This window comes from Carcharhinus amblyrhynchos, unplaced genomic scaffold, assembly GCF_965287045.1.
Source record: "Carcharhinus amblyrhynchos unplaced genomic scaffold, sCarAmb.v2.hapA scaffold_49, whole genome shotgun sequence".
NCBI lineage: Eukaryota > Metazoa > Chordata > Chondrichthyes > Carcharhiniformes > Carcharhinidae > Carcharhinus > Carcharhinus amblyrhynchos.
In genome coordinates, this window is record NW_027649790.1 from 1,907,116 (window position 1) to 1,934,025 (window position 26,910).

Genomic DNA, 26,910 nt, shown 5'->3' on the forward strand with positions numbered 1-26,910 from the left:
CGCCTTGGAGAATGCTGACCCGAAGGTCAGAAGCTGAATGCCCATGACCACTGAAGTGTTCGCCAACAGGAAGGGAACAGTCTTGCCTGGTGATTGTCAAGCGATGTTCATTCATCCGTTGTCGTAGCGTCTGCATGGTCTCCCCAATGTACCATGCTTCGGGACATCCTTTCTTGCAACGTATCAACGTATGGTATTCTCACGTGTGATGATGGTATCCATGTCGATGATCCGGCATGGATACCATCATCACACGTGAGAATACCATCCACCAGGTACATGGTAAATACTCTTGCAACTCGGCCAACATTGTCTACCTGATACGTTGCAAGAAAGGATGTCCCGAAACATGGTACATTGGGGAGACCATGCAGACGCTACGACAACGGATGAATGAACATCGCTCGACAATCACCAGGCAAGACTGTTCCTTTCCTGTTGGCGAACACTTCAGTGGTCACGGGCATTCAGCCTCTGACCTTCGGGTCAGCATTCTCCAAGGCGGCCTTCACAACACACGACAGCGCAGAGTCGCTGAACAGAGACTGATAGCCAAGTTCCGCACACATGAGGACGGTCTCAACAGGGATCTTGGGTTCATGTCGCACTATCTGTAACCCCCGTGACTTGCCTGGGTTTGCAAAACCTCACTTACTGTACTGTCTGGAGACAATACACATCTCTGTAACCTGTGATCAGTGCTCCTTCCACTCACATTATCAGCCACTTCAGGTCTTGAACAGCAGGTTAGGTGTAAGGATTCGCATTTTAATCAGTAATCTGTAAACTGTCTGTGCTTTATATGCTCTGTCTGAGGCCAGAACTCTCCATTCACCTGACGAAGAGGGAAACCTCGAAAGCTTGCGAGTATATTATCAAATAAATCGTTTGGACTAAAACCTGGTGTTGTCAGACTTTTTACTGTGTTTACACCATCTACAAGGCACAGCTGAGAGGTGTGATGAAATACTCTCCACTCACTTGGAGGCTGCAGTTCCAACACTCAGGAACCTTGACACCATCCAGGATAAAGCCGCCTGCTTGATTGGCACCACACACACACACACACACACACACACACACACACACACACACACACACACACACACACACACAACCTTTAACATTCACTCCCTTCACCACCCAAACACAATGGTAGCAGTGTGTACTACAAGATGCAACACTCGTCAAAGCTCCTTCAATCGCACCTTCCAAACCCATGACCACCACTGCCTCACGGCACCGGGGACCTGGCTTCAAGGTCACTTCAAATCATAGAGTCATTTCCAGCACTGAAGGAGGCTATTCAGCCCATTGAGTTCATGCTGGCTCGCTGCCAAGCATGTCAATTCGCACCCCCCCACCCTCCATTCCACCACCCCCCCCACCCTCCATTCCCACCCCCCAATTCAATCTCTGAAGCCCAACACGTTTATTTACTTTAAGTTCCCATCTAATTCCCGTTGCTTCCTTCATCTCCCTCCGCCCTCATGTGCAGTGAGTCCCGGGTCACTCCCTCTCAGTGCGCAGAATCGTTCTCCCTCACATCCCCCCTGAATGTCTCACCCAAACCCTTCAACCTGTGCCCCCTCGTCCTTTGACATCAGCTGAAAGGAACAGCTTTTCCGTGTCTATCTGATCCAAAGCCGTCGTCGTCCTGTACACCTCGATCAAACCTCCACTCAATCTGCTTTTCTCCAGGAAAAGAAAATAAATTTTTCCAATCTAATTGTGTAGTTAAAATCCACCATCCCTGACACCACTATTACATGAACCTCAATTTTAGTATCCAGCCTTTCATGTGGTACTTTGTAGAAAGCTTTCTTAAAAAATTCATTTGGACAATATCCCCTTTATCAACCTTCTCTAATTTAATTAGTTAAGCACAATTTGCCTTTTATCAATCCATGTTGACTCTTTTTAATGAACTTAAACCTCTGCAATTGCTTAGTGATTATTTTCACCTACTTACTGTTTCTAGAAACTTCCCCATCACTGGTGTTAAACTAACTGGCCTGTAGTTGCTCAGATTGTCCTTGTACCCTTGCTTGAATACAGGTGTCTTATCTGCCTCTCTCCAAACCTCCTCCCCTATACAAAGGGAAGATTAAAAGCTTACGACAAGCCTCTCCACTCCCACTCCTTTCAGAAACCTGGGATGCGAGCCATCCAGGCCAGGTGACTTATCTGCCTTAAGCATATCCAGTAGCACCTCCCTCTCAGATTTCATCCCATCAATTATTTCTACTATCTCCACTTCGACCGATATTTTATCAGATTCCTCTTACAGAGTAAACACCAATATAAATTATCTCGGGAGATGGGTTTTGAGGTTTGGGTTATGAGGAAAGATTGAACAAATTGGGGCTGTTTTCCCTTGAAAGACGGCGACTGAGGGGGAATCTAATAGAGGTATATAAGATTATGAAGGGTATAGATAGAGTAAACAGAGGTAAGCTATTTCCTATGTTAGAGACACACAGTACAAGGGGCCATGGGCTTAAGGTGAGGGGGGAGAGGTATAACACAGATATTAGAGGGAGGTTTTTCACACAGAGGGTAGTGGGGGTATGGAATGCTCTGCCAAGTAAGGCACACTGGAGTTGTTTAAGAGTAACTTAGACAGGCGCATGAGTGGGTTGGAGATGGGTGGATATAGGAGATTGTTTTAAATAAGGTTCATTAGCATTGGAGCATCCCTGGTAAGGTAAATGGATATGGTATGATAATAATGTTTTTTCTCATTTCATTCACAGGTTTTAAGTCGGTCCGTCTTGTTGTCCAATGAGGGGCATACACGCAATGGGTCGTACTTGGGCTGCTCTTGCATGTTCGAGATTGGCCTAGTGCTTCATGTCGTTAGTGTGTGCTTAAACTGGACCAGATGCTGGGCAAGACGACAGCTCAGTGACTATCACTGTTCGCTGTGCAGACACATGGATTTTGGCCGGTGTCTGTGGGAGTTTGCGCATTCTTGTGCTTGCGTGGGTTTTCTCCGGGTGCTCTGGTTTCCTCCCACACCCCAAAGATGTGCTATTAGGCTGATTGGAGGTAATAAATTGTCCCTAAATTAGTTTCCCTCAATGTGGATTGCCATAAAGCAATAGATAAGGGTCATGGGTGGAGGGGGGGACTGGTGATATTAAAATGGCGGCACGGGCTCGTTGGGCCGAAGGGCCTGTTTCCCGGGCTGTTTTTGTTCTTTGTTCTTTGAGATAATGCTGCAGCTGTCTAAGACCCTAGTCAGACCCTTCTTGGAGCACTGTGCTCAGTTCTGGTCACCTCATTACAGAAAGGAATTGGAAGCCATAGAAAGGGTGCAGAGGAGATTTACAAGGATGTTGCCTGGGTTGGGTGGCATGCCTTATGAGGATAGGTTGAGAGAGACGAAGGATGAGAGGGGACCTGATAGATGTGTACAAGATGTTGAGAGGTATTGATCCAGTGGATTCTCGGAGGCTATTTCCCAGGGCTGAAATGGCTGCCACGAGAGGACACAGGTTTAAGGTGCTGGGGTGTAGGTACAGAGGAGATGCCAGGGGTAAGTTTTTCACTCAGAGGGTGGTGGGTGCTTGGAATTGGCTGCTTTCGGTGGTGGTGGAGGCAGATTCAATAGGGTCTTTTAAGAGACTTTTGGATAAGTACATGGGACTTAGTAAGATAGAGAGTTATAGGTAAGCCTAGTAGGTAGAGATATGATTAGCGCAACTTGTAGGCCAAAGGGTCTGTTTGTGCTGTAGTTTTTTTCCTATGTTTCGATAAAGAACTCATTAAGTGTCTCTAATCATATATCATCCTCTTTGTCCCTTTGGGATGGCGCGGTGGCACAGTGGTTAGCACTGCTGTCTCACGGTGCCAGGGTCTCGAGTTGAATTCCGTTTTTGGGCCTCTGTCTGTGTGGAGTTTGCAGTGGGTGCTCCGGTTTCCTCCCACAGTCTAAGAATGTGCGGGTTCGGTTTCATTGGATAGAACATTGAATACGGGAGTTTAGACATCTTGTTGAAATTGTACAAGACATTGGTAAGGCCACACTTGGAATACTGTGTACAGTTCTGGTCACCCTATTATAGAAAGGATATTATTAAACTAGGAAGAGTGCAGAAGAGATTTATTAGGATGCTACCAGGACTTGACGGTTTGAATTATGAGAGGCTGGATAGACTGGGACATTTTTCTCTGGAGCGTAGAAGGCTGAGGCATGATCTTACAGAGGTCTATAAAATAATGAGGGGCACAGATCAGTTAGATAGTCTATCTTTTCCCAAAGGAAGGAGAGTCTAAAACTAGAGGGCATAGGTTTAAGGTGAGAGGGGAGAGATATAAAAGGCTCCAAAGGGGCAACTGTTTCACACAGAAGGTGGTGAGTGTTTGGAACAAGCTGCCAGAGGTAGCAATAGAGGCAGGTACAATTTTGCCTTTTAAAAACTGTTCAGACAGTTACATGGGTAAGAGTGGTATAGAGGGATACGGGCCAAATGGAGGGATATGGGCCAAATGGAGGGATATGGGCCAAATGCAGGCAATTGGGTTTAAAAAAAAGGTAGCATGGACAAGTTGGGCCGAAGGGCCTGTTTCCATGCTGTAAACCTCTATGATACTATAGAATTTAAGAGCAGGAAGGTGATGTTGGAACTCTACAAAACATTAGTTAACCCACAACTTGAGTTGAGTGTACAGTTCTGATCAGCTCTTTACAGAAAGGATGTGATTGTACTAGAGAGGGCACAGAGGAGATTTACAAGGATGCTGCCTGGACTGGAAAGTTGCAGGAAACATGGGATAGGCTGAGTTGTTCTCCTTGGAACAGGGCATTTGATTGAGATGTACGAAATTGTGAAGAACTTGGATAAAGTGATTGGGAAAGGCCAATTTACCTCAGCAGAGAGGTCAGTGACAAGGGGCATAGATTTAAAGTGCTTGGTAGAAGGAATTGGGGGGGTGGCGGGGGGGACTGGAGATAAGAACATAAGAACATAAGAAATAGGAGCAGGAGTAGGCCATCTAGCCCTTCCAGCCTGCCCCGCCATTCAATAAGATCATGGCTGATCTGTCGTGGCTCAGTTCCACATTCCTGCCCTCTCCCCACAACCCTTAATCCCCTTGCTTATCAAAAACCCATCAACCCGCGTCTTAAATATATTTAGCGAGGCAGCCTCCACCACTTCAATGGGCAGAGAATTCCAGAGATTCACCACCCTTTGAGTGAAGAAGTTCCTCCTCAACTCCGTTCTAAACTGCCCCCCCTTTATCTTGAGGCTGTGCCCCCTAGTCCTACTGTCCCTTCTGAGCGGGAAGAGTCTCTCCACCTCTATCCTATCCATCCCATTCATCATCTTATATGTCTCAATGAGATCTCTACCCAGAGGGTTCTGGGGGTCTAGACCGCACTGCCTGAAAGGATAGTAGAGAAGCCCTTAACTCATCTCAAATGTATCTGGATATGTATCTCAAGTGCAGTAACCTGGAGAACTACAGACCAAATGCTGGATAGTGGAATTAGGCTAGCTGGCTAATTTTTCATCTGGTGCAGACACAGTGGGTCAAGGTGCCTCTTTCTGTGCTGTAAAGCTACTATGATTCTACAGGGGATTTTCACAATAACTTCATTGCAATGTTGATGTAAGCCTACTTGTGACGACAATAAAAAACTTTTAAAAAGCGTACAATAGTGTTCTGAGCTGGGAAAAGAATGCAAAACCTGAAGCATCCACCCAGAATCTTTATTTCAGAAAATCACCTTGTTTCTGAATTTTCTTTGAATTCCACAACAGAGTGGAAGTGAGTGAAACCTTGTCTGATATACCTTTGTTACAGCAACAGCAGCTTTTCCTTTGGGTAAAGTTACCATTTTTTTTATAGTTAAATATCTACAGGAGACTATTTCCAAGGCATTCTGAACAAGGTGTTTTGTCTTCAGGTGGGAGGCATGGGATGAGACTGTTTTAAGGTAAGACTGTTTTAACTGTGTGATTTTATTTTGTATGTTTAAGATGGCTCCTCTTGTTAATAAACCTGTTAATTCTTAAAATCCCAGAAGTGTTACTGGAATTCTATGCTCCTGGGATCAGCAGTTTTCTTAGCTTTGTTTACAGAACACAAAAGAAAAGCGACATAAGATTCCCCCTGGAATTTACTCTGTTCAGCAAAAACAATCTGCTGTGTTTGGGACACTGCAATGACCACGTGGGTTCCATCTCTTATTCGAAAAAAGGATTACAGTGTGATTTCAGAGATATATTTACAACTCTGATGGGATTGGAGAAAGAAAGCATTGAAGCAGGGCTACTTTAAGAGAATGAAGAGTCTTCGACTAGTGGAGAAAGGATGAAACACGGAGGAGTTAGAACAGATAGCAAGAAGAAAACCATTTTGACAGAAGGTTTTGGGGCAGTAGAAAGCATTATTGGATTTTGTAGCTTAAGTAGGGACAGATGAGAATTCAGTGGTTGAAGGCAAGGGTAATAAAAGATGGTGGCATGGGGTAAGGATTGGTGCTCATGGGGAGGATACGCCCACTCACACTGATGTTGGTTGTAATTTTCCATCATCCCCTTGATCAAAACAAGTTCAGTACACAAGGTAAAACTAGGGAACTGTACAGGATAAACACATCAGTACAAGACTATTGTTTCAGACATTTGTCTTGTTTATTAATGCTTTGTGGTTATTTGGAATTTTCTCAATTGAGAATGATAAACATTTGGAATTATCTACCAGATCTACTGACAGAGGTAAATGTGGAATCTACAATGTGGGAGTTAGAGGGTTAGCGGGATGGGCTTTGATGCAGGGGTTAAGAAGGTACCACCTCACGTAGGCCATCAGCTCAATTAAGGCAGCCCCTCAGCATCAGGTCAGGATTTCAATGGGAGCAACTGGGGAATAGAAGGATGGACTTTGATGGGAGAGTTAGGGCAACAAAACAGTGGTTAGCACTGCTGCCTCACAGCGCCAGGAACCTGGGTTCAATTCCAACCTTGGGCGACAGTGTGGAGTTTGCACATTCTCCATGTGTCTGTATAGGTTTCCTCCCACATCACAAAGATGTGCAGTTTAGGTGGATTGGCCATGGAAAACTGTCCTTAGTGTGCCAAGATGTATAAGTTAGGGGATAGCAGGACAAATGCATGGTTACAATGATAGGGTCTGGGTTAAAAAAAAGGTTGGTGCAGACTCCATGGGCTAAATAGCCCCTTCTGCACTGTAGAGATTCTATGATAACCCTTGTCATTGCAGGCCTCTTACTGTATCATGTATAACACATAAATCCTAATGGTCATTCATTTCTATCAATCTTAAGTTGCTGATACAAAGATTTTGAAGTTATTATTGGCCTACAGATGCAGCACTGAGAATTAAACAGGATAAACTCCTAAGTACGAATCGAAATACAGCCTGCCAGGACTTTGACGGGCAGATAGCAGAGACGTATGAACTCCAGAGGTAAGGCAGTTACACAGTGGTACTGTCATGGCTAGTAATTCAGAGAGCCAGGCTTATGCCCTGGGGATCCAGGTTCAAACCTCACCATGTTAGACAGTGAAATGTGAATTCAATAAAAATCTAGAAATAAAAACCGGTTGTTATGAAAGCCCATCTGGTTCACTAATATCCTTTCCGGAAGGAAATCTGCCATCCTAACCTGGTCTGGCCTACATGCGACTCCAGAGCCACAGCAATGTGGTCGACTCTTAAACGGTGTAGCAAACCATTCAGTTCCAGGGCAATTAGGGGATGGGCAATAAATGTTGGCCCAGCCAATGAGGCCTACACCCAATGAATTTAAACAAATGATGGTGGGCTGTAGTTTAGACATCTTACTATCCTCACGATGTGCAGAGTTTAGAGGCAGCGTTGCTCAATACTAGAGGGAAAATGGGTTGAATGACTCATCTCTGTCTTGTGTTCTTGTGGCTAAGTGATATCAAGGTCTAGGATTAGATTAGTGCGTCACACAGTGAGACATAAATTATCCTCTGTACATAATCAAACTTTATTTTTTCAGTATATAATCAGGCCTAAGTTTCTCAAGCAGCACATTTGTACAAAATAAGTAACTGTAGGCAGTGGACATGTTGGACAATGTAGCATAGTGGTTATGAAGAAGTGAGACACAGTTTGGTTATTTCTTCAAAATGTTTATTCATCTTTAAACTACTACAAAGCTGCATTAAAAAATTAAAACACCATCATTGTATCAAAAATTTCCGATTCTAATTTTTGTAATTTATACACCACCTATGATGTTAGCTAAGTATCTGGGTTGGGTATTGATGGAGAAAAAGCAGATCAGTTCCTCCAATAGTCTGCCAGGTAAATGACAACGGAGTCACATAGAGAGGGGTCCAGAGCTTGGTTTCTGTTATTGGAAGCTTACAGTAGTCTCAGACAGAGAAGAAATTGGGATTTACAAGTGACTATAGAAGGCAAAGAACTTTACTTGAGCCCCTGGGCCCATGGCCATGTTACAACCTTGCAGGGAAATGTTGGTCTGTGGATCGGGTTTATTATTCCTCATTATGAATGATTTACCCACCAACATTCACCATGTAAGGTTACACACAGTTGAGGGATTGGACTGCCATTGGCAATTGGGTTACATTGGCCCAAGCAAATAGAAGTGTCTTCTGGGGATGAACAAAGGGAGGGGAAGAATACTGTCAATAAAAGAATCATGAAGGCCCAGCTGGCATTGTTCAATCTCTTCACAGAAAGTGGTTCTCAACTAGCCTTTTGCAGGTGTGTGCACCCCTGAAAGTCCCCCACATTGAAGGCAACTAAACCCAATGGCAACAGCAAGGCAATGGGCTGGCGGGAGGCCGAGCTTTTCTGCATTTGGAAAGGAAATGTCCTCTGTCCAAAAGTGAAAGCTCTCCATGGTACCATGTCAAACTCCAGACAATAGCACGGTGGTGTAAGTCTGGAACACGCTGCTGGAGGAGGTGGTGGAAACAGATAACAACATTCAAGAGGCATCTGGATAGATACATGAATCAGCAGGGAACAGATAGATATAGATCATGTAGAGGCAAAAAATAATAGATTAGAAAAGCATCTGTGTCAGCACAGACTTGGTGGGCCGAAGGGCCTGTTCCTGTGCTATACTGTTCTTTGTTCACTGGAGCAGGTTGCCCTCATAGCTGCTGAGATATTAAAAGATACCTCACAAATGGGGCAGTCAGCTCCTGCAATGGCTTGTTGGGTCCCGGAACTACACACACACTAGGAGAGCACAGGGAGAGGGGAAGAAGTGTGCAGTCATGATGTTCCAGCCATCATGAGAATAGCGACCAGTGGTCCATCCAGCTGGATTTTATCTGCTTATCATTTTCGGATGTCACCCCTGCCCTGTGCTGAGTTAGCCGGATACTTCCTCAGCAATCTCAGTTCCTGAACGCTGGCAAAGGATGGGATGGTAAAGAGTGAAAAATGGACAAAGCTCCCACTTCCGTTGGCATCCAGTGGAAGGTATGGCACTGCATACTTAGCCTGAAGACATGAAAAGGGCTGTGCCATCCCACTGGCCGATTAGAAACCGTTGCCCAATCTGCATGTGAAGAATGGCCAGTGCTGAAGGTTGGAACTTTATTCCAACAAGAATCACATCCTTCCAGGAGGGAAGACAAGAGGGATAAGTAAGCATTGGTATACTTGTGGCAAAACCTTTAACGATGGCTCCATAAAAAGATGGCTTGGTTACAAAGAAAGAGGAAATCCTCCATAACAGGAAAAAAGCGGAACCTGGACCCAACCACACAAAACAAACATACATATATACACTCGAGTTGGGTTACACTGGTTTAGAAGCATGAGCAGTGGAGACAGAAGCTCCATTGAGGACCTCTCACCAAGCCTAACCCTTGCATACTCAGATTAAGGATTTCCAAGCATTTCTGCATGAGCAAACTAGAGTACAAACTCAATTCAGCAATTTTGGCTGGGTTTGCATAAGTTTATAAATGCCTGTATCTCTCTCTTCCCACTCTACCCCCACCAACTTCCATATGTGGAACAGCAAGATTGTGATCAGAAAGGCAAGCCTAACTGTACAGACAAAACAAACTCATTTGTTTCTTTTTAAAGTTACACTTGGGGATTTGACTCTGCAACCCCTAAGTTTTGGCGAGGAACATTTTAATGCCATAGCAACATTTAGTTTGTCCAAATGGAAGTTCTAATAAAGATCTGTGTTCTGCACGACTGGAGGTCAGACTGAGAGCCAGTGTGCTCTCAAAGGGGTTCTGTCTCCAATGTTGATGTTTAGCAGTGTAACCCAGCTCAGTATGTGGTGCCAGGTCGATTCAGTTCAAAGAAAACAGAATGTAAAAACCAACCACAATGCGAACAGAAATTTCTCTCCCTTCTACACCCTTCCTGCCTCTTTGAACTTCTGCAGGAGAGGGTCATCGGCCTTCAAGGCGAAGGTCAAGGTTCGTTTCTGGTAATACTCTGGGTCGGTTTGCAGGTTCTCTATGACACTGGAAAGCAGGTGCGCACGTTCAACTGTGGTCCCTGGAGCGTCATAACCAAGAGCAGTGAAGTGAATGTGAAGGTGGTAGTAGGAGGGTTGATAATGAAAGTAAATCCTCAATTGGCTTTCTGGAATATTATATCTCTTGGAAATGGCCACCTGCAGAATAGAAAATCAAGAATTTTAGAACAATTACCTTGACGTGCACCCTTGTAATTGAGACTAGACTATAGAATCTTACAGGATAGAAGGTTTTAGGCCTTCATGCCTGCTTTGACAATCCTCTATGATGTGACAAATGCTCATTTTCAAAGCTGTCCTTTTCCCAGTCAACAATACAATGTTTTTCATCCACTTACTGCACATGTGCCTCTCTGATAGCCAAACAAAAGCTGGAAACCCTTGTAGTGATAAACGTGGGACATAAAACCATACTACGCTGCCAGCATTGTCACTCTGCTTGCCTGTGCTGTGACTATTACACATGATTACATCAGTGTACTCGAATCACGGGGCAGAAAAACTTGTAACTTTCTTCATTTTTCACTTCAAATCCTCCAGATTGTGTGATAATCTGTGTCGAGAATATGTGGAAATCCCAGGTGAATGATCATTATTAGTGATGCAGCAACTGAAGGGGGCAGGGGTAGTTGTTTTGGGAGTAAATTTATTTTTAAAGATGCCGTTAAGGTAATCTGATGCTGCCAAAGATAGTAAATGCTGTTTATTTGGATATACTTTATCTGTAAAAAAAAAAGGTAAAACTTACATTTAAAGTTTATTTATTAGTCACAAGTAAGGTTTACATTAACAGCAAAGAAGTTACTGTGAACTTCTCCTACTTGCCACACTCTGGCGCCTGTTTGAGTCAATGCATCTAACCAGCACATCTTTCATACTGGGAGGAAACCGGAGCACCCGGAGGAAACCCACGCAGACATGGGGAGAACATGCAGAGTCCACACAGACAGCGACCCAAGCCGGGAATCGAACCTGGGTCCCTGGTGCATGTGAGGCAGCAATGCTAATGACTGTGCCACCGTGCCAGCTGCATCTTCCCGGGCCTGTTGAAGGGCTTTTCCTTCTGAACATGGGTCAGAGCTGGCACAACAACAGGATCACGCACATACATGTGCCAAATCTCCAGGTGCTGCTAGCGCACCTCTTTCCATAAATGGTGTCATGTAAGCACTCAGCATTGTGAGCACTGACCAACTTGTCATTGCCAACTTCCACGTACACGGCACAGCAAAGTTCACGGACATGGCTCGTTTACAAGATCTGGCCACAACGGCAGTAAGCTAAGGAACAGAATGACAGGTTTTGGCAGCTCTTCCCAAGACCCGGGGCTGCACGTGCGGCAAAGGGAAGACTGAATAAATTTGGGAAATTCAATATGATAAAGGGCTGATGAAAGAGAGCAGGGCTGTGGGAACAGTTTTGGATTGATCTAGCCACGATATACCGCAGACACAATGTGCCTGACGATTACCATTGCGCTGTAAAGCTCGGTGCTTTAATTCTCTTTGTGGATATTATACAGCCAGCTGCAGGCTAAAGGCTGGCTGATACATACAGATCAATCAGACAACAATGACGTACATACATGATACAGTATTATATGGGATATGCAGCACAGAAACAGATCACTCTGCCAATCGTTCTATGCCAGTGTTTATACTCCACTTGAGGCGCCTTCCATCGTTTCTCATCTAAATTTACTATCACAATTCTCTTTTCCTTTCTCCCTCATATACTACTCTAGCTTCCCCTTGAAAGTACCTACCACTATTGCTTTAACCATTTCCTATGGTGGTGTGTTCCACATTCTCACCACTCTGTGCTTCTTCTGAATTCCCGATTGGATTTCTTGGTGACTTTTACATTGACGGCCTCTAGTTATACTTCCCTCCACACGAGGAAACATTCTCTCTGTGTCTACTCTACTAAAACCTCACACAATTCACCCCTCAGTCTTTTGTCAAGGGAAAAGTGACCCAGCCTATCAATCGTTTTCCGTCCACAACATCTTTAATGTAATAAAACATCTAAAGGCACTTCACAGCGGGCATTATGGGGCAGCACGGTAGCACAGCGGTTAGCATTGCTGCTTCACAGCACCAAGGGCCCGGGTTCGATTCCTGGCTTGGATCACAGTGTGTGTGTGGAGTTTGCACATTCTCCCCGTGTCTGTGTGGGTTTCCTCTGGGTGTTTCCTCCCACACTCTGAAAGTCACGCTGGTTAGATGCATTGACCTGAACAGGCACTGGACTATGATGACTAGGGGAATTTCACAGTAACTTTATTGCAGTGTTAATGTAAGCCTTACATGTGACTAATAAATACACTTGATAACACTCCATAGGCAGAATATGTGGACTGTTATGGTGATTGTAAGACTCAAGATGATTACAGAGACAGGGAGGGGCAAGATCAAGAGCAGGAAATGATTTGAAAACAAGGATAAGACTTCTAAAAAGAAATCAAAATGTTGCTCGTCCAAGAGCCAATGTAAGTTAGTGAGCACAGGGGAGATAGGTGAGTGGGACGTGGGGCAAACTACAACAATGAGTTTTAAATTACCTCAAATGTGCAGAGGGTATTGCATGGAGGACAGGCCAGAAGCATACCGGAATAGTCAAGTCCAGTAGTAACAAAGGCATGGGCGATGGTTTCAGCAATCAACAAGCTAAGGAAAGGTCCAAGCTGGACAATGTAACAGAGGTAGAAATAACTTGGTGTAAAACTTGTGGTGGAAGGTTCAGCTCAGGATTAAATACAACACCAAGGTTACAAACAGTCTGTTTCTGCTCCAGGTATTTAGACACTCACCTGTCCTTCCTTCAGTATGTTCTGCAACATCGGCAAGTGTTCTGCTGTTAGGTCCCGTATTGATTTCACTCCATGACGTTTGCAAATTGCAATCAAGTACAGGTCATCCACCTGCACAGTACAAGGGAGATGGTGAATAACTCACATGTCATGACATTTATGACAGACAACTAATTTATCCATTCACCCCAAAATCTGGCTGAGCACTACCAGACTCTCTTGTCCTCTGTCCAAACAGCTCAGCCTCTAGGATCATGCTGGGCTGCAATAATCCTTGGCTGTTTTTGTCACTACAAAAGAACTCCTTTAACCCTGTCTCCAGTCCTCTGCCTCTCTTAGCAGTGAATGCAAGGAGCTCATGGAGTTCACTGTCACTGTGATTGAGACTTCCCTTCTCCAGTCCAACTGGGTCAAAACCTTCTATGATTTACCCCTCTTCCCTAGCCCTACCTCTCTCTCTAGTTTCTTCCATCTCCGAACTCATTTATCGATGACGTCCACTTTCAGTTTCCTCAACCCTACTCCCACTGAACTGCTGGTCACTTAACATCCCTTTCTGGCCCCATAATGGCTGATGTTGGTAATGGTTCCCTCCCCTTATGTATTGTCTCTCCTTCAAATCCAACATCATCCTAAAGGTCTCTTTTCCCACAAACTATAGCCCATTTTCAGCTTCCTTTCTCTTTCCCAAAATGTTTGAATGCCTCAAACCTCAGAACAAGGCGCACATGATATTTTATATGATTGCGACCATGGTAAACTATCTTTTCTCAGTTGTCCTGATCTGCCCCCAGATGTTGACACAGTCAACCTCGTCAACCGTCAATCCTTTTCCTCCATTATCCAGCAACATGGGACTGAATGGGCCTCATTTCATTCTTGTCTGTCCAGTTCTAGCCAGAGAATCACCTATAAAAGCTTCTCTTCATGCTCCAGAAACCGTGTCCGCAGGCTCCTCTATCTTGGTTCTTCATCCATTTCTCATTTACATGGTATCTTTCAGCAACATCATCTGGAAACACGCTCTCACTGTAAACTCCTCCAGCTCTTCAACATTCCGAGACCCTCCACTCCTCCAATTCTGCCCTCCAGCGTCCCTCACTCTATCGCTGGAAGCCAAACCTCCAGCTACCAAGGCTCTAGGCTCTGGTATTCCTTTGCTAAACCTCTCTGTCTCTCTTTAAGAGGCTCCTCTTTGACAGAACTTGTTGTCAAACTATCTAACATCTAATGGTGTAGGTTTGCTACCACAGCTTGATACCTCACCTGAGAAATCAGAAACCTCAACTGTATCATCTTGGTGATCACGACACTGTCAGAAGTGGATACTGAGGCACGAGAAAGATGGTAGGTGTATTGTGAACTCAAAATAACGAGAGCAGGGACAGAATTAGGACAGTGAATATATTATGGTGATACCAACTGACTGATGTATCTCTGTGGTTTTAACATTGTAGTGGGCTATGGATTTGCCCATCACCCCATATAAAACCAGAGACATGCTTGGAAAGTTGGATATAGTTTGGTGCCATACTGGCTGATAAAAACAATTCAAATTGGATCATAGAATTTCTACAGTCTAGAAAGAGGCCATTTAGCCCATTGAGTCTGCATCAACTCTCCAAAAGAACATTCTATCCAAACCTTCCCTCCGCCCTATCCCCATAACCCATAAATTTAGCATGACCAATCCACCTAACCTACATATCTTCCGTCTGTGGGAGAAAACCAGAGCACCCAGAGGAAACTTATGCAGGCAAATTTCACATAGACAATCTCTCGAGGCTGGAATCAAACCCAGGTCCCTAGTGTGAGAGGCAGCAGCGCTAACCACTGTACCAACGTGTATTGTGGAACGCTTTAGCGGAGGCGCAACGAACTGACTTTCCGTGGTAAAAATGGGATGCTGCAGTCGATCAAGGAGAAGATCCAGCCCCAGCTGCTCAAGGCAACCAGGAACAGTCAATAAAGCACACCCACATCCTGAAAAGAACAATATGACACTTCATACCTGCTTCTGATTCCACTTTAAGTCCGGAATGAGGACAAAACCATCCTGTGGATCTGGATTTTCGTAAATTATTCTCTCAACTTCTGCTTTCTTGTCCAGAATATTGTACACCCACTGAAAGAAAATTCATCAGTAAATATGGGAAAGTTCAGAAACTCTGCGTGACTGCTCATGAGAGTAATAGAAGCCATTGCACATTAAGGACTAGGAAATTCCACAAATTGTTTTGGAAAGATTTGGATAATATGACGAGGGTAGGGGTGTGGGAGGCAGGGAACTGTAGATTCTTTCTGAGTGGATGAATGAATAAGCATTACTTATGCCTATTTGCTGATTATAACTCAAGTAAGTGGAATGTTATTTATCTGGCCTCACTAGAACACAGCTCTTCGACTCAGCCCTTCACATTCAGTTTCAATGGGCAGAATTTAATGAGAGTGGAGGTAGGGTGAGGCACACGGAATCTCCCCCCCCACCCCACCGATCTACAGGAATCTGCACATCTTTGGACAATGGGGAGAAACTGGGTCACCCGGAGGAAACTCACACAGACACAGGAAGGACATAAAAACTCCAGACAGACAGAATCAAACCCGAGTTCAATTAAGTTCCTCATAAGCAGTGGGAACCCTCCCTTCCCCCCAGGGACATTTAACTTCTGTACCTCCCGCAGTAGAGGCTGGCAATGCTCCATTATCAGCAGTGTTACTGGGAATACTTGGCCCTTTGCTGGAGTTCATTTTGGAATTCCCAGAGAAAGGCGTGAGATTGGGGTCACAAGGAGGGGGAACGCCAGTGAGGGAGTCGATAGGTAGGGGGGAGGGTCGAGGGAAAAGGCAGGGTGAGCAGCTCTAAGCAGGCCCTCAATTTCCAACGCTGGGTTCCTCAATCAGGCACTGATGCCCAAGAATGAGGAACACTCCTATGCCGCAAACAAATTCAGTAAGAAATCTCACAACACCAGGTTAGAGTCTAACAGGCTTATTTGGTAGCAAATGCAGCACACAGACAAACTCAATAGGGTTTCCTTGACAGTCTCCCCACATGACAAGTCCCAACTTGTTGTCGGTAAAACACCAGCAACAGCAGGATGAGACCCTCAAATGCGCATTAATAAAGTGAGAGGGCAACAGGGCCCACCCTGGATCTCCTCCCCCCAACCACATGCTCCCTCCACCCCTCGTGTTGGGCAGGCCTATGCATCCCATTTGACAGCTCAAGACACAGGGCATTTTGTGACTTGATTTACTCTCCTCCTACTCCAGTCTAAAGCAGTGTAGGGTTCTACGCTCACAAAGGGAACATGATCAGGAGGATGCTGATTTAAGGTGGTTTTGACAACACAAAACAGAGGAAACATGAAGAAAGACATTTCTTAAAAATTTTACACAGCGACTGGTTAGGATCTGGAATGAGCTGCTTGAGAACGTGTTGGAGGCAGCTTCAATCTTGGCTTTCAGGAAGGAATTGGCTAATTATTTGAAGAGAAAAGATTTACAGAACTATTGGTTAGAAAGGAAAGGAGCATGAGTAGCTGAGTTGTTCTTCCAGCCAGCTGACATGGACACAATCATTCTATCATTTCAATCTCTGAAGCTATTCTGGAAGGAGTAATACATCATCTTCTAAAGTAAAAGCACAACGCTAACTTCTCTTCATCCCACACACAGTGATTTAGATCTAAAATCAGAGTCTTCATTTCCCAAAATAGGAAATGCTTTCCAGATCAGGAAGGTCACAACTTCAGTCCCTGACTTGCTGAGGCCGTCACTGCACGTTCTGCAATGCTGTCCAATTCTCTTTCTCATCCACAATCCAGCGGCTCCCTCTTTCCCCAGAACATTAAGTGAAAACAGAATGAGGGTGGGTGGCCACTCTCCATGAATAGAAGGAGGGTGAAGCAAAGAGAGAAGTAACTGGCCTGACCCCGGGGGTGGGGGGGGGGGGGGGTTTCATCAGAGGTTAACCCACAGAACATCCTTGCAAGAGTTCCTCAGGACAGTGTCCATGATGAGATCATCTCCAGCTGCATCAGATCTTACTCTCCATCATAAGATTAGAGAGAGAATGCTCACCAATAATTTTACAGTGTTCATCTCCATTTACAAGCCTGCTGATAATGTGTCTTGCACTTGAGTTACTTGTTGTTTTATTGTCCAGGTCAGTCTACAACAAGAACTGGACTAAATCCAGGCTTCTGGTCACAGACGACAAGTAACTCAAGTGCAAGACATTCATATCGAACAGGAAAAGTCCAAACCACCTCACCCAAACTTTCAATAGTGTCTCCAGCATCAGACTCCCCACCACCCTTAACTGAACCAACTGTGCCAGCACTGATTAGAAGGGCATGACAGGTTCCAAGGTCTCTCCGTCATTTACAAGTCGAAAATCATAGGGAATATTTATCACTGCCCGGATGACTGCTGTTGCTGTAAAACACTGACGTTCAGCACCACTCAGGACACAGCACTTTGCCCAGTCAGCATCCCTGTCACTGAACTTCACCATCCACTTCCCGCACATCTGGGATATGCAGGCTCACTGCAGCAAATCAAAAGCTTACTTTTCAACAGCTCTGCCAATAGAGAAAAGATTTATCAGGATGTTGCCTGCAGTGGAAAGCATTGGCTATGAGGACGGGTTGGAGAAACTTGGTTTCTTCTCACTGGAACAATGGAGGTTAAGGGGCGACCTGATAGAAATCCACAGGATTATGAGGGGCATGGACAGGGTGGATAGTCAGAAGCTTTTCCCCAGGGTGGAAGAGTCAATTAAAAGCAAATTACTGTGGATGCTGGAATCTGAAGCCAAAAGAGAAAATGTTGCTTGTCAAAGCTGGAGCTTTGACAAGCTGTAACGTCAGTGTTTTACAGCAACAGCAGTCATCCAGGCAGTGATAAATATTCCCTATGATTTTCAACTTGTAAATGACGGAGAGACCTTGGAACCTGTCATGACCTTCTAATCGGTGCTGGCACAGTTGGTTCAGTTAAGGGTGGTGGGGAGTCTGATGCTGGAGACACTATTGAAAGTTCGGGTGAGGTGGTTTGGACTTTTCGTGTTCGATATGAATGTCTTGCACTTGAGTTACTTGTCGTCTGTGACCAGAAGCCTGGATTTGTCAAAGCTGGAGCTTTGACAAAGTGACATCTGGACTTGAAACGTCAGCTCTTTTTTCTCTTTACAGATACTGCCAGACCTGCTGAGATTTTCCAGCATTTTCTCTTTTGGTGAAAGAGTCAATTACTAGGTTTAAGGTGCGAGGGGCAAGGTTTAAAGGAAATGTATGAGGCAAGTTTTTTTTAAACACAGAGGATGGTGGATGCCTGGAACTCATTGCCGGGAGGGGCAGTGGAAGCAGATAAGGTAATGACTTTAAGGGGCATCTTGATAAATACATGAATAGGATGGGAATGGAGGAATATGGTCCCTGGAAGGATAGGGAGTTTTAGTCCAGTTGGACAGCATGGTTGGTGCAGGCTTGGACAGTCAAAGGGCCTGTTCCTGTGCTGTAATTTTCTTTGTTCTTTGGTCAGAATCTTGTTACTTTTCATGCCGGTGGAATTTTCCCATTCCGCTGCAGTGAACGGTGATTTGGCTGAGTACCAAATTCTCTGACCTCGCTACAGTAGAAGCGTGCATCGACAGCTGCTAAGATCACGCCCTTAGTGTCACCCAGGTGGTCAAGAGCAGCAAAGTCATGGGGTACCGTCACCTTCAAGTTCCTTTTTAAGACACCCACTATCCTGACTTGGACATAGACTTCCATTCTTTCAGTGTCGCTGGACACCTGGAATCACATCCTGAAAGTAAATCTTTTAAAAAAAAAGTTTAGTCTCCTGCCAATATTCACTGGCAAGCTGCATACGGTAAAGAATGTTTGTTTGTGAAAGGAGCCTGGAGAGTTGCAGATTATTCTGGTACTATAATCCATTCTGAGTCAGATCTTTCAAGATAAGCGGGAAGAAAATGATGGGGGAAGATAGGGGCAAGAGTATATAGTTTTACAGCAACTGATGAAACTGCTGAAAAATTATTGCCATGTGACAGATTAGTGCTGGAATAATTTAAAATAGTAATTTCAAAGGAGATTCTGTTTCAATCTCATGCTGTTGCCAAATTGGACTACAGCGTGGCTAGACTCCAAAGCTTTGATATCCTCGGCAACCCGAACAGAAATAATTTCCATGCATCAACACAACATACATACAACATGCTCACACACAGCAGAGGTGGTGGTTATGTTACTAGGTATTTCCGTGGCCTGGACTAACATCTGGAGTTATGAGTTCAAATATCACCACACCAGCTGGGAACTTAAATTCAGTTAATTAAATAAATTCTCCAACTGAAGAGGAGTATGTGGAATTAAAAATGCAACAATGGTGACTATGAAACTATTGGATTATCATAAAACCTTTCTACCTTATCAACAACAACTTGCATTTACATAGAAACTAGAAGCAGGAGTCAGCCATTCGGCCCTTCACAGAATCCCTACAGTACAGGAGGAGGGCAATCGGCCCATCGCGCCTGCGCTGACAACAAATCTACCCTATCCCTGTAGCCCCACATATTTACCCTGCTAATCTCCCCAGATTTGGCCATGTTAAAATGACCCTATCAATATAACCCACACATCTTTAGACTGTGGGAGGAAACCGGAGCACCCGGAGGAAATGCCCACAGACACGGGGAGAACGTCCAGACTCCACATGGAAAGTGACCCAAGCCAGGAATCGAACCTGGATTCCTGATGCTGTGAAGCAGCAGTGCTAACCACCGTGTCAAACCTGCTCCGCCATTCATTTTGACTAAGACTGAACATCAAATTCAATATCCTGGTCCCCCTTTCCTCCCCCCCCACCATAGCCCTTGACCCCTTTTGCCCCAAGAGCTATATCTAATTTCTTCTTGAAATCATACATTTTGGCTGCAAGGACTTTCTGTGGTAGTGAATTCAACATATTCACCACCCACTGGGTAAAGAAATTTCTTCTCACTTCTGTTCTAAAAGGTTTACCCCTTACCCTCAAACAATGACCCCTAGTTCTGGACTCCCACACCATTTCTGAATCTACCCTGTGGAACCCTTTTAGACTTTTATAAGTTTCTTTGCGATCCCCTCTCACTCTTCTAAATTCCATTGAATATCCTTCGAACCGACTTAGTCTCTCCTCATATGACAGACCTGCCAGCCCAGGAATCAGCCTGAAAAACCTTCGCTGGGCTCCCTCTATAGCAAGGACATCCTTCCACAGATAAGGACACCAGAACTACATATACTACTCCAGGTGTGGCCTCACCAATGCCCTATTTTTAGTTTTCAGTTTATTTATCAGAGTCACAAATAGGCTTACATTAACACTGTAATGAAGTTACTGTGAAAATCCTCTAGTCACCATACTCCAGCACCTGTTGAGTACACGGAGGTAGAATTTAGCACGGCCAATGCATCTACCCAGCACGTCTTTCGGACTGTGGGAGAAAACCAGAGCACCACGCAGACACGGGAAGAACATGCAGACACCACACAATGACCCAGGCTGGGAATTAAACCCAGGTCCTTAGAGCTACGAGGCAGCAGTGCTAACCATGGGCAGGAAAACATCCCTATCCCTATACTCAAATCCTCTTGCTATGACGGCCAACATACCATTTGCCTTCATTACTGTCTGCTGTACCTGCACACTTACTTTCAGCGACTGGTGCACCATGACACAAAGATCTTGTTGAGTATCCACCTCTCTCAATTTACACTCATTTAAGTAATAACCTGTCTTCCTATCATTAAATGTGGATAACCTCACAATTATCACATTATTATAGTCTTTATCATTTAAAAAACATCCCAGGGTACTCTGCAATGACGCAATGAAAAATAACTAGAGGCAAAAAACAAAGAATGGAATGTAGGAAACTCAACTAAACTATATCAATAAAGTGGGTTTTAAGGAAAGTGGTTAAAAGGCAGAAGGTGTTATGGAGGAAATTCTAAAATATGGAGCCAAGCTAGCTGAACACGTTGGACGCCAATGGCGGGATGAACAGGGATAGGGGGAGACAGAGAGTTGGAGGGGGTTACGGAGATAGGCAAGGACAAGGCCACAAAGCAATTTAAACACGAAGATGAGAATTTTAAACTCAACGTGTTGGGGCAGCTAAAGCCAACGTAGGTCAGCGAGAATAGTTTAAAGTTTATTTGTGTGCGAGGAAACTGGAGCACCCAGAGGAAACCCATGCAGACGTGGGGAGAACGTGCTAACTCCACACAGACAGTGACCAAAGCTGAGAATCGAACCTAGGTCCCTGATGCTGTGAGGTAGCAGCGCTAATCACTGTGCCAATGTGCTGCCCCAGCACAGAGACAAGGGCAAGACTAGGGGCCATGTCTGAATGCAGCTTGATGCAATGAAGGATAGAGGCAGCTGTGTTTTGGGTTAGCTACTTATCACAGAGGGTGAAAGATGTGAGGCTTGGCCAGGCAAATATTCAAATAATTGAAAGTAAAACAGTAAATTGGAAATCTGAAATAGAACAGTGAGTGATGGAAATACTCAGCAGGTTAAACATCAGATCAACGACCTCTGGAGAGTTGAGTTCAGCAGTGTCAAAGGCCTGGATAGAGGTTTCATTGAGGCATACGAACATATGAATTATGGCGGGAATACATCACTTGAGCCTGTTCCGCCATTCAATAAGATCAGGCTGATCTGATTGTAACCTAAACAATACATTCCGCCTATTCCCAATAACATTTTACCCCCTTACTAATCAGGAATCTATCTAGCTCTGCCTTAACAATATTCAAAGACTCTGCTTCCATTGCTTTTTGAGGAAGGGAGTTCTGAGAAAAATGAATTTTCCTCAACTCTGTCACAGTAAATGCCATTTGCCAGATCTCTGCCCACTCACTTAATCTATCTGTATCCCTCTGTAGCCTCATGTCCCCTTCACAACTTACTTTCCTACTTATCTTTGTGTCACCAACAAATTTAGCAAAGGGACCTTTGGACCTTTCATCCAAAGCATTGTTGTAAATTGCAAAAAAGTTGAGGGTTAGTTTTAGTCCCAGCACAAATTCCTGTGGCACACCACTAGTTATACTTCAGTAACCAGGAAATGATCCAATTGTTCCGACTTTTTATTTCCTGTTAGCTAGACAATCTTCAATTGCTGAGGCAAATAATATTGCAAAGTCTTAATGATAGATGAAATATGGATTTAGGGTTGAATTTCAAACAATCTGGTTTAATTTGTGGTAACTGTTGAGCAAATCAGTGGTGGGTGGGTAAGGGTGTGGAGTTTGTGGTGAAGGCCAAAGGCAATAGCTTTTAACATTTTCGTGTGGTTTATCCTATGAGCCAAGACATAGAATATAACAGCTGGCCATTATACTGAAATAGTTTAAACCATTAATTAGGCCACAGCTAGAGTACTATATACAGCTCTGGGGAAGGGTGTGAAAAACTTTTCAGAACTAAAGAAAGGGCGAAATGTGATGGGTCATATAATGTATGAGAGGGGGTGGAGCAGAGTAGAAGGTTAGTGAAAGTGAGAGCGAGGAGAGACTGCACAAAGATGTGTGGCACACAAGAAAATAAAGTGTTAATGGCAGTACAAAGGATTATAGAAGATGATGATAGTAGTATAAAGTTAAGTTGCAAAATGTGTTACTGGGAGGACAGAAGTCAGTGCTCAGTAAAAGCAAATCTTAAGAACAAGGGGCAGACAGAGTCATCGAGTCATAGAGGTTGACAGCATGGAAACAGGCCCTTAAGCTCAATTTGTCCTTGCCGGCCCCTTTTTTAAACCCCTAAGCTAATCCCAATTGCCTGCATTTGGCCCACATCCCTTCATACCCATCTTAGCATGTAACTGTCTAAATGCTTTTTAAAAGACAAAATTGTATCTGCCTCTATTACTACCTCTGGCAGCTTGTCCCAGACACTCACTATTCTCTGTGTGAAAAAATTGCTCCTCTGGACACTTTTGTATGTCTCCCCTCTTACCTTAAACCTATGCCCTGTAGTTTTAGACTCCCCTACCTTTGGGAAAAGATATTGACTTTCTAGGTGATCTATGCCCCTCATTATTTTACAGATCTCTATAAGTTCACCCCTCAGCCTTCGATGCTCCAGCGAAAAAAGTCCCAGTCTATCCAGCCTCTCCTTATAACTCAACCTATCAAGTCCTGGTAACATCCTAGAAAATCTCTTTTGCATTCTTTCTAGTTTAATAATATCCTTTCTATAATAGGATGACACAGTACTCCAAGTGTAGCCTTATTAACGTCTTGTACAACTTCAACAAGAAGTCCCAACTCCTTTCTGACCAATGAAACCAAGTATGCTGAATGCCTTTTTCACCACTCTGTGCACCTGCGATTCCACTTTCAAGGAGCTATGAACTTATACCCCGAGATCTCTCTGCTCTGGAACTCTCTCCAACACCCTACCATTAACTGGGTAAGTCCTGCCCTGGTTCAATTGACCAGATGGCACTGTTGGAGGGGTGGGGGTTGGAGGGTTTTTTTTTTATAGGTCAAAATGGAGAAGAAAGTTCACAGTCTAAAGTTGTTGAACTTAATGTTGAGTCCAGAAGGCGGTAACGTATCTAATTGGAAGATGAGATGCTGCTCCTCCAACTTGCGTTGGGCTTCACTGGAACAATCAGCAAGCCAAGGTCAGACACGTGAGCATGAAAGCAAGATGCTGAGTTAAAATGACAAGCAGCAGGAAGGTTGGGATCATGCTTGTGGAGCGTGAAGGTTTTTACAATGAGATCTCAGTCTGCATTTAATTGCCCATTGCATAGGGAGCAGTGAATAAAACAGACCAAAAATGAAGGAAATGCTGCTTCACCCGAGAGGAGTATTTGGGGCCTTGGACAGTGAGGAGGGAGTGGGTAAAAGAGCAGGTGCTACACCTGCGATTGTGTGGGAACTACTGTGGGAAGGTCTCGTCATATGAGGAACGGTTGAGGACTCTGGGTCTGTACTTGTTGGAGGTTCGAACGATGAGGGGGATTTTATTGAAATTTACAGGATACTGTGAGGCCTGGATAGTGGATATGGAGAAGATATTTCCGCTAGTAGGAAAAACTAGAACCAGAGGGCAAAACCTCTGATTAAAGGGACGATCCTTTAAAACAGAGATGAGGAGGAATTTCTTCAGCCAGAGAGTGGTGAATCAGTGAAACTCTGCCACAGAAGACTGTGGAGGCCAGGTCATTGAGTGCCTTTAAGACAGAGATAGATAGGTTCATGATTAATAAGTGGATCAGGGATTATGGGGAAAAGGCAGAGGAATGGGGATAAGAAAAATATCAGCCATGATTGAATGGCAGAGCAGACTCAATGGGCTGAACGGCTTAATTCTGCTTCTATGTCTTATGGATGAGCAGTTGGGGGAGACGGAGGCGTGGACCAGGGAGTCACGGAGGGAGCAGTCCTTTCAGAATGCTGACAGGGGGTGTGGGGGAAGATGTGTTTCATGGTAGCATTGTGCTGGAGTTGGCAGAAATGGCAGAGGGTGACCTTTTGAATGCGGAGGCTGGTGGGGTGAAAAGTGAGGACAAGGGGAACCCTTTTATGGTTCTGAGAGGTAGGGAAAGGGGCGAGGGCAGAGGTGTGGCAGGCAGGTGAGGCCCCTGTCAACCACAGTGGCAGAAATCTCAGTTAAGGAAAAAGGCAGACATCATTTTCAAAGATGGCACCTTTAGAGCAAATGTGATTGAGGTGAAGAAACTGGAAGAACAGGATTAAGCAGCATGGTAGCACAGTGGTTAGTGCTGCTGCTTCGCAGCTCCAGGGACCTGGGTTTGATTCCTGGCTTGGGTCACTGTCTGTGTGGAGTTTGCACATTCTCCTCGTATCTGCATGGGTTTTCTCCAGGTGCTCCGGTTTCCTCCCACAGTCCAAAGATGTGCGGGTTAGGTTGATTGGTGGTGCTAAAATTGCCCTTTAGTGTCCCGAGATGCGTAGGTTAGAGCGATTAGTGGGCAAATATGTAGGGATATAGGGGTAGGATTGTGGTTAGTGCAGACTCAATGGGCTGAATGGCCTCTTTCTGTACTATAGGGTTTCTATTTCTATTTCTGAGTCCTTATAGGAAGGGGGGCATGAGGAGCTGTAGTCGAGGTAGCTGTGGGATTTGGTAGGCTTGTAATGAAAATTGATGATCAATTTGGATATGGAGATAGAGGTCAAGGAAGAGAAGGGAAGGAAAGTGTTGGAAATGGATCATGTGAAGGGGAGGCAGGGGTTGAAATCGGAAGCAAAATCAATACACTTTTCCAGGTCCAGGTAAGAGCTTGACGTAGCAATGTAACAAAAAAAGAGTTGTAGGAGCAGACCTGAGTAGGACTGGAATGTCCCACAAAATGACTGGCATAACTGGGCCCGAAGGCTACCCATAGCCACACCTTTTATTTGCCGGAAGTGAGAGAAGTCAAAGGAGAAATTGTTCAATGAGAGAATAAGCTCAGACAGAGGAGAGCGACGGTAAATGGGGAACATTCAGGTCTTTACTCAAGGGACCGGTGGGTGCTCAGAGCCTCCTAGTGAGGGATGGAGGGTATAGAGAGATTGGACATCCAGATTGAAGAGGAGGCATTAGGGCCAGGAAACTGGAAACTGTTGATTGACATAGGGCATCAGAGGAATTGTGAATGTAATTGGGGAAGACTGGACAAAAGGGAGAGGGTACGTAGTTAAGATAGGAAGAGGGCCTGCCTGTATACTCACCTCTTAGAGAGCCTCCCCCCACCAAAAAGAAAAGAGTGGAAAAGGGAAATAAATTGAAGTGCACAATACCTGAAGACTAAGGGCTTGAGACTGAAGGTAAGGGCTGGTGATAGTTTTGTAGTCATCTGCTGTTTCGGTAATGAGATACATTTCTTGCTTCAGATACTTCTTGATGTGTTTCTCTGTAGCTGGATATACCACGGTGGTCTTTATCTCTGTGAAGGAATGAACACATTATCTTAGAAATAATAATGTTTTCAAAAAAAAATCCTGGACATCATCCATTGCTGTTTCCTACGTTTTGCTTGTTTAGTCAGCATGAACAGCACCCCGCCCATCACTGCCACTTGACAAGTACCAGCGGCAGTGTGGTAAGGCCCTTAAGTGTGCATGAACTGAGGTGGGGAGGGAAGGCCTTCCACAAGCCTTCCTGTTCTGGACTTTATCGGACCAGAGGTAAGAAAGCAGTGGGGTTCACACGCAGCCCCGCCACCAATCTCGATGGGAGGGCAGTAAATGCTGCCTTCAGCCTGCAACAATTTCATAGAACTAGGAGATACTGAAATGACCAACATTAAGCCCTATTGATCACATGGCAGTACCTGCGTGTCCAGCATACAATGGCTGTGTTAGAATGATTGATACAGCACAGAAACAGGTCATTTGATTCACGAAGTCTATGTTTTTAATTCTGACGTGCTTCTTAATCTAGCCCTTTTCCTGCTCGCTTCCCATTCACTTTAATTTCTCAGGTGATCTAAACTCAGTCACATTCTGCTCCCACACCCTTTTGTTTCCCAGCTAGTCAAACTTCTCTTTCTTCTTTGCTCCTTATGCCTTTTAAT

General features: G+C 44.6%; 1 protein-coding gene across 1 annotated transcript in view; it reads right to left on the reverse strand.

Moving 5' to 3' along the window:
• Nucleotides 1-8,104: 8,104 nt before the first annotated feature.
• Nucleotides 8,105-26,910, reverse strand: part of dcps (decapping enzyme, scavenger) — a 63,344-nt gene continuing 44,538 nt past the window's right edge. Inside the window, exons 3-6 of the mRNA XM_080182243.1 lie at nucleotides 26,135-26,280; nucleotides 15,316-15,429; nucleotides 13,305-13,415; nucleotides 8,105-10,630 (exon numbers count right to left, since the gene is read on the reverse strand). Coding sequence (XP_080038369.1) covers nucleotides 10,364-10,630; nucleotides 13,305-13,415; nucleotides 15,316-15,429; nucleotides 26,135-26,280 — 638 coding nt within the window. The 3' untranslated portion in view covers nucleotides 8,105-10,363. The remainder of the gene's footprint in view (nucleotides 10,631-13,304; nucleotides 13,416-15,315; nucleotides 15,430-26,134; nucleotides 26,281-26,910) is intronic.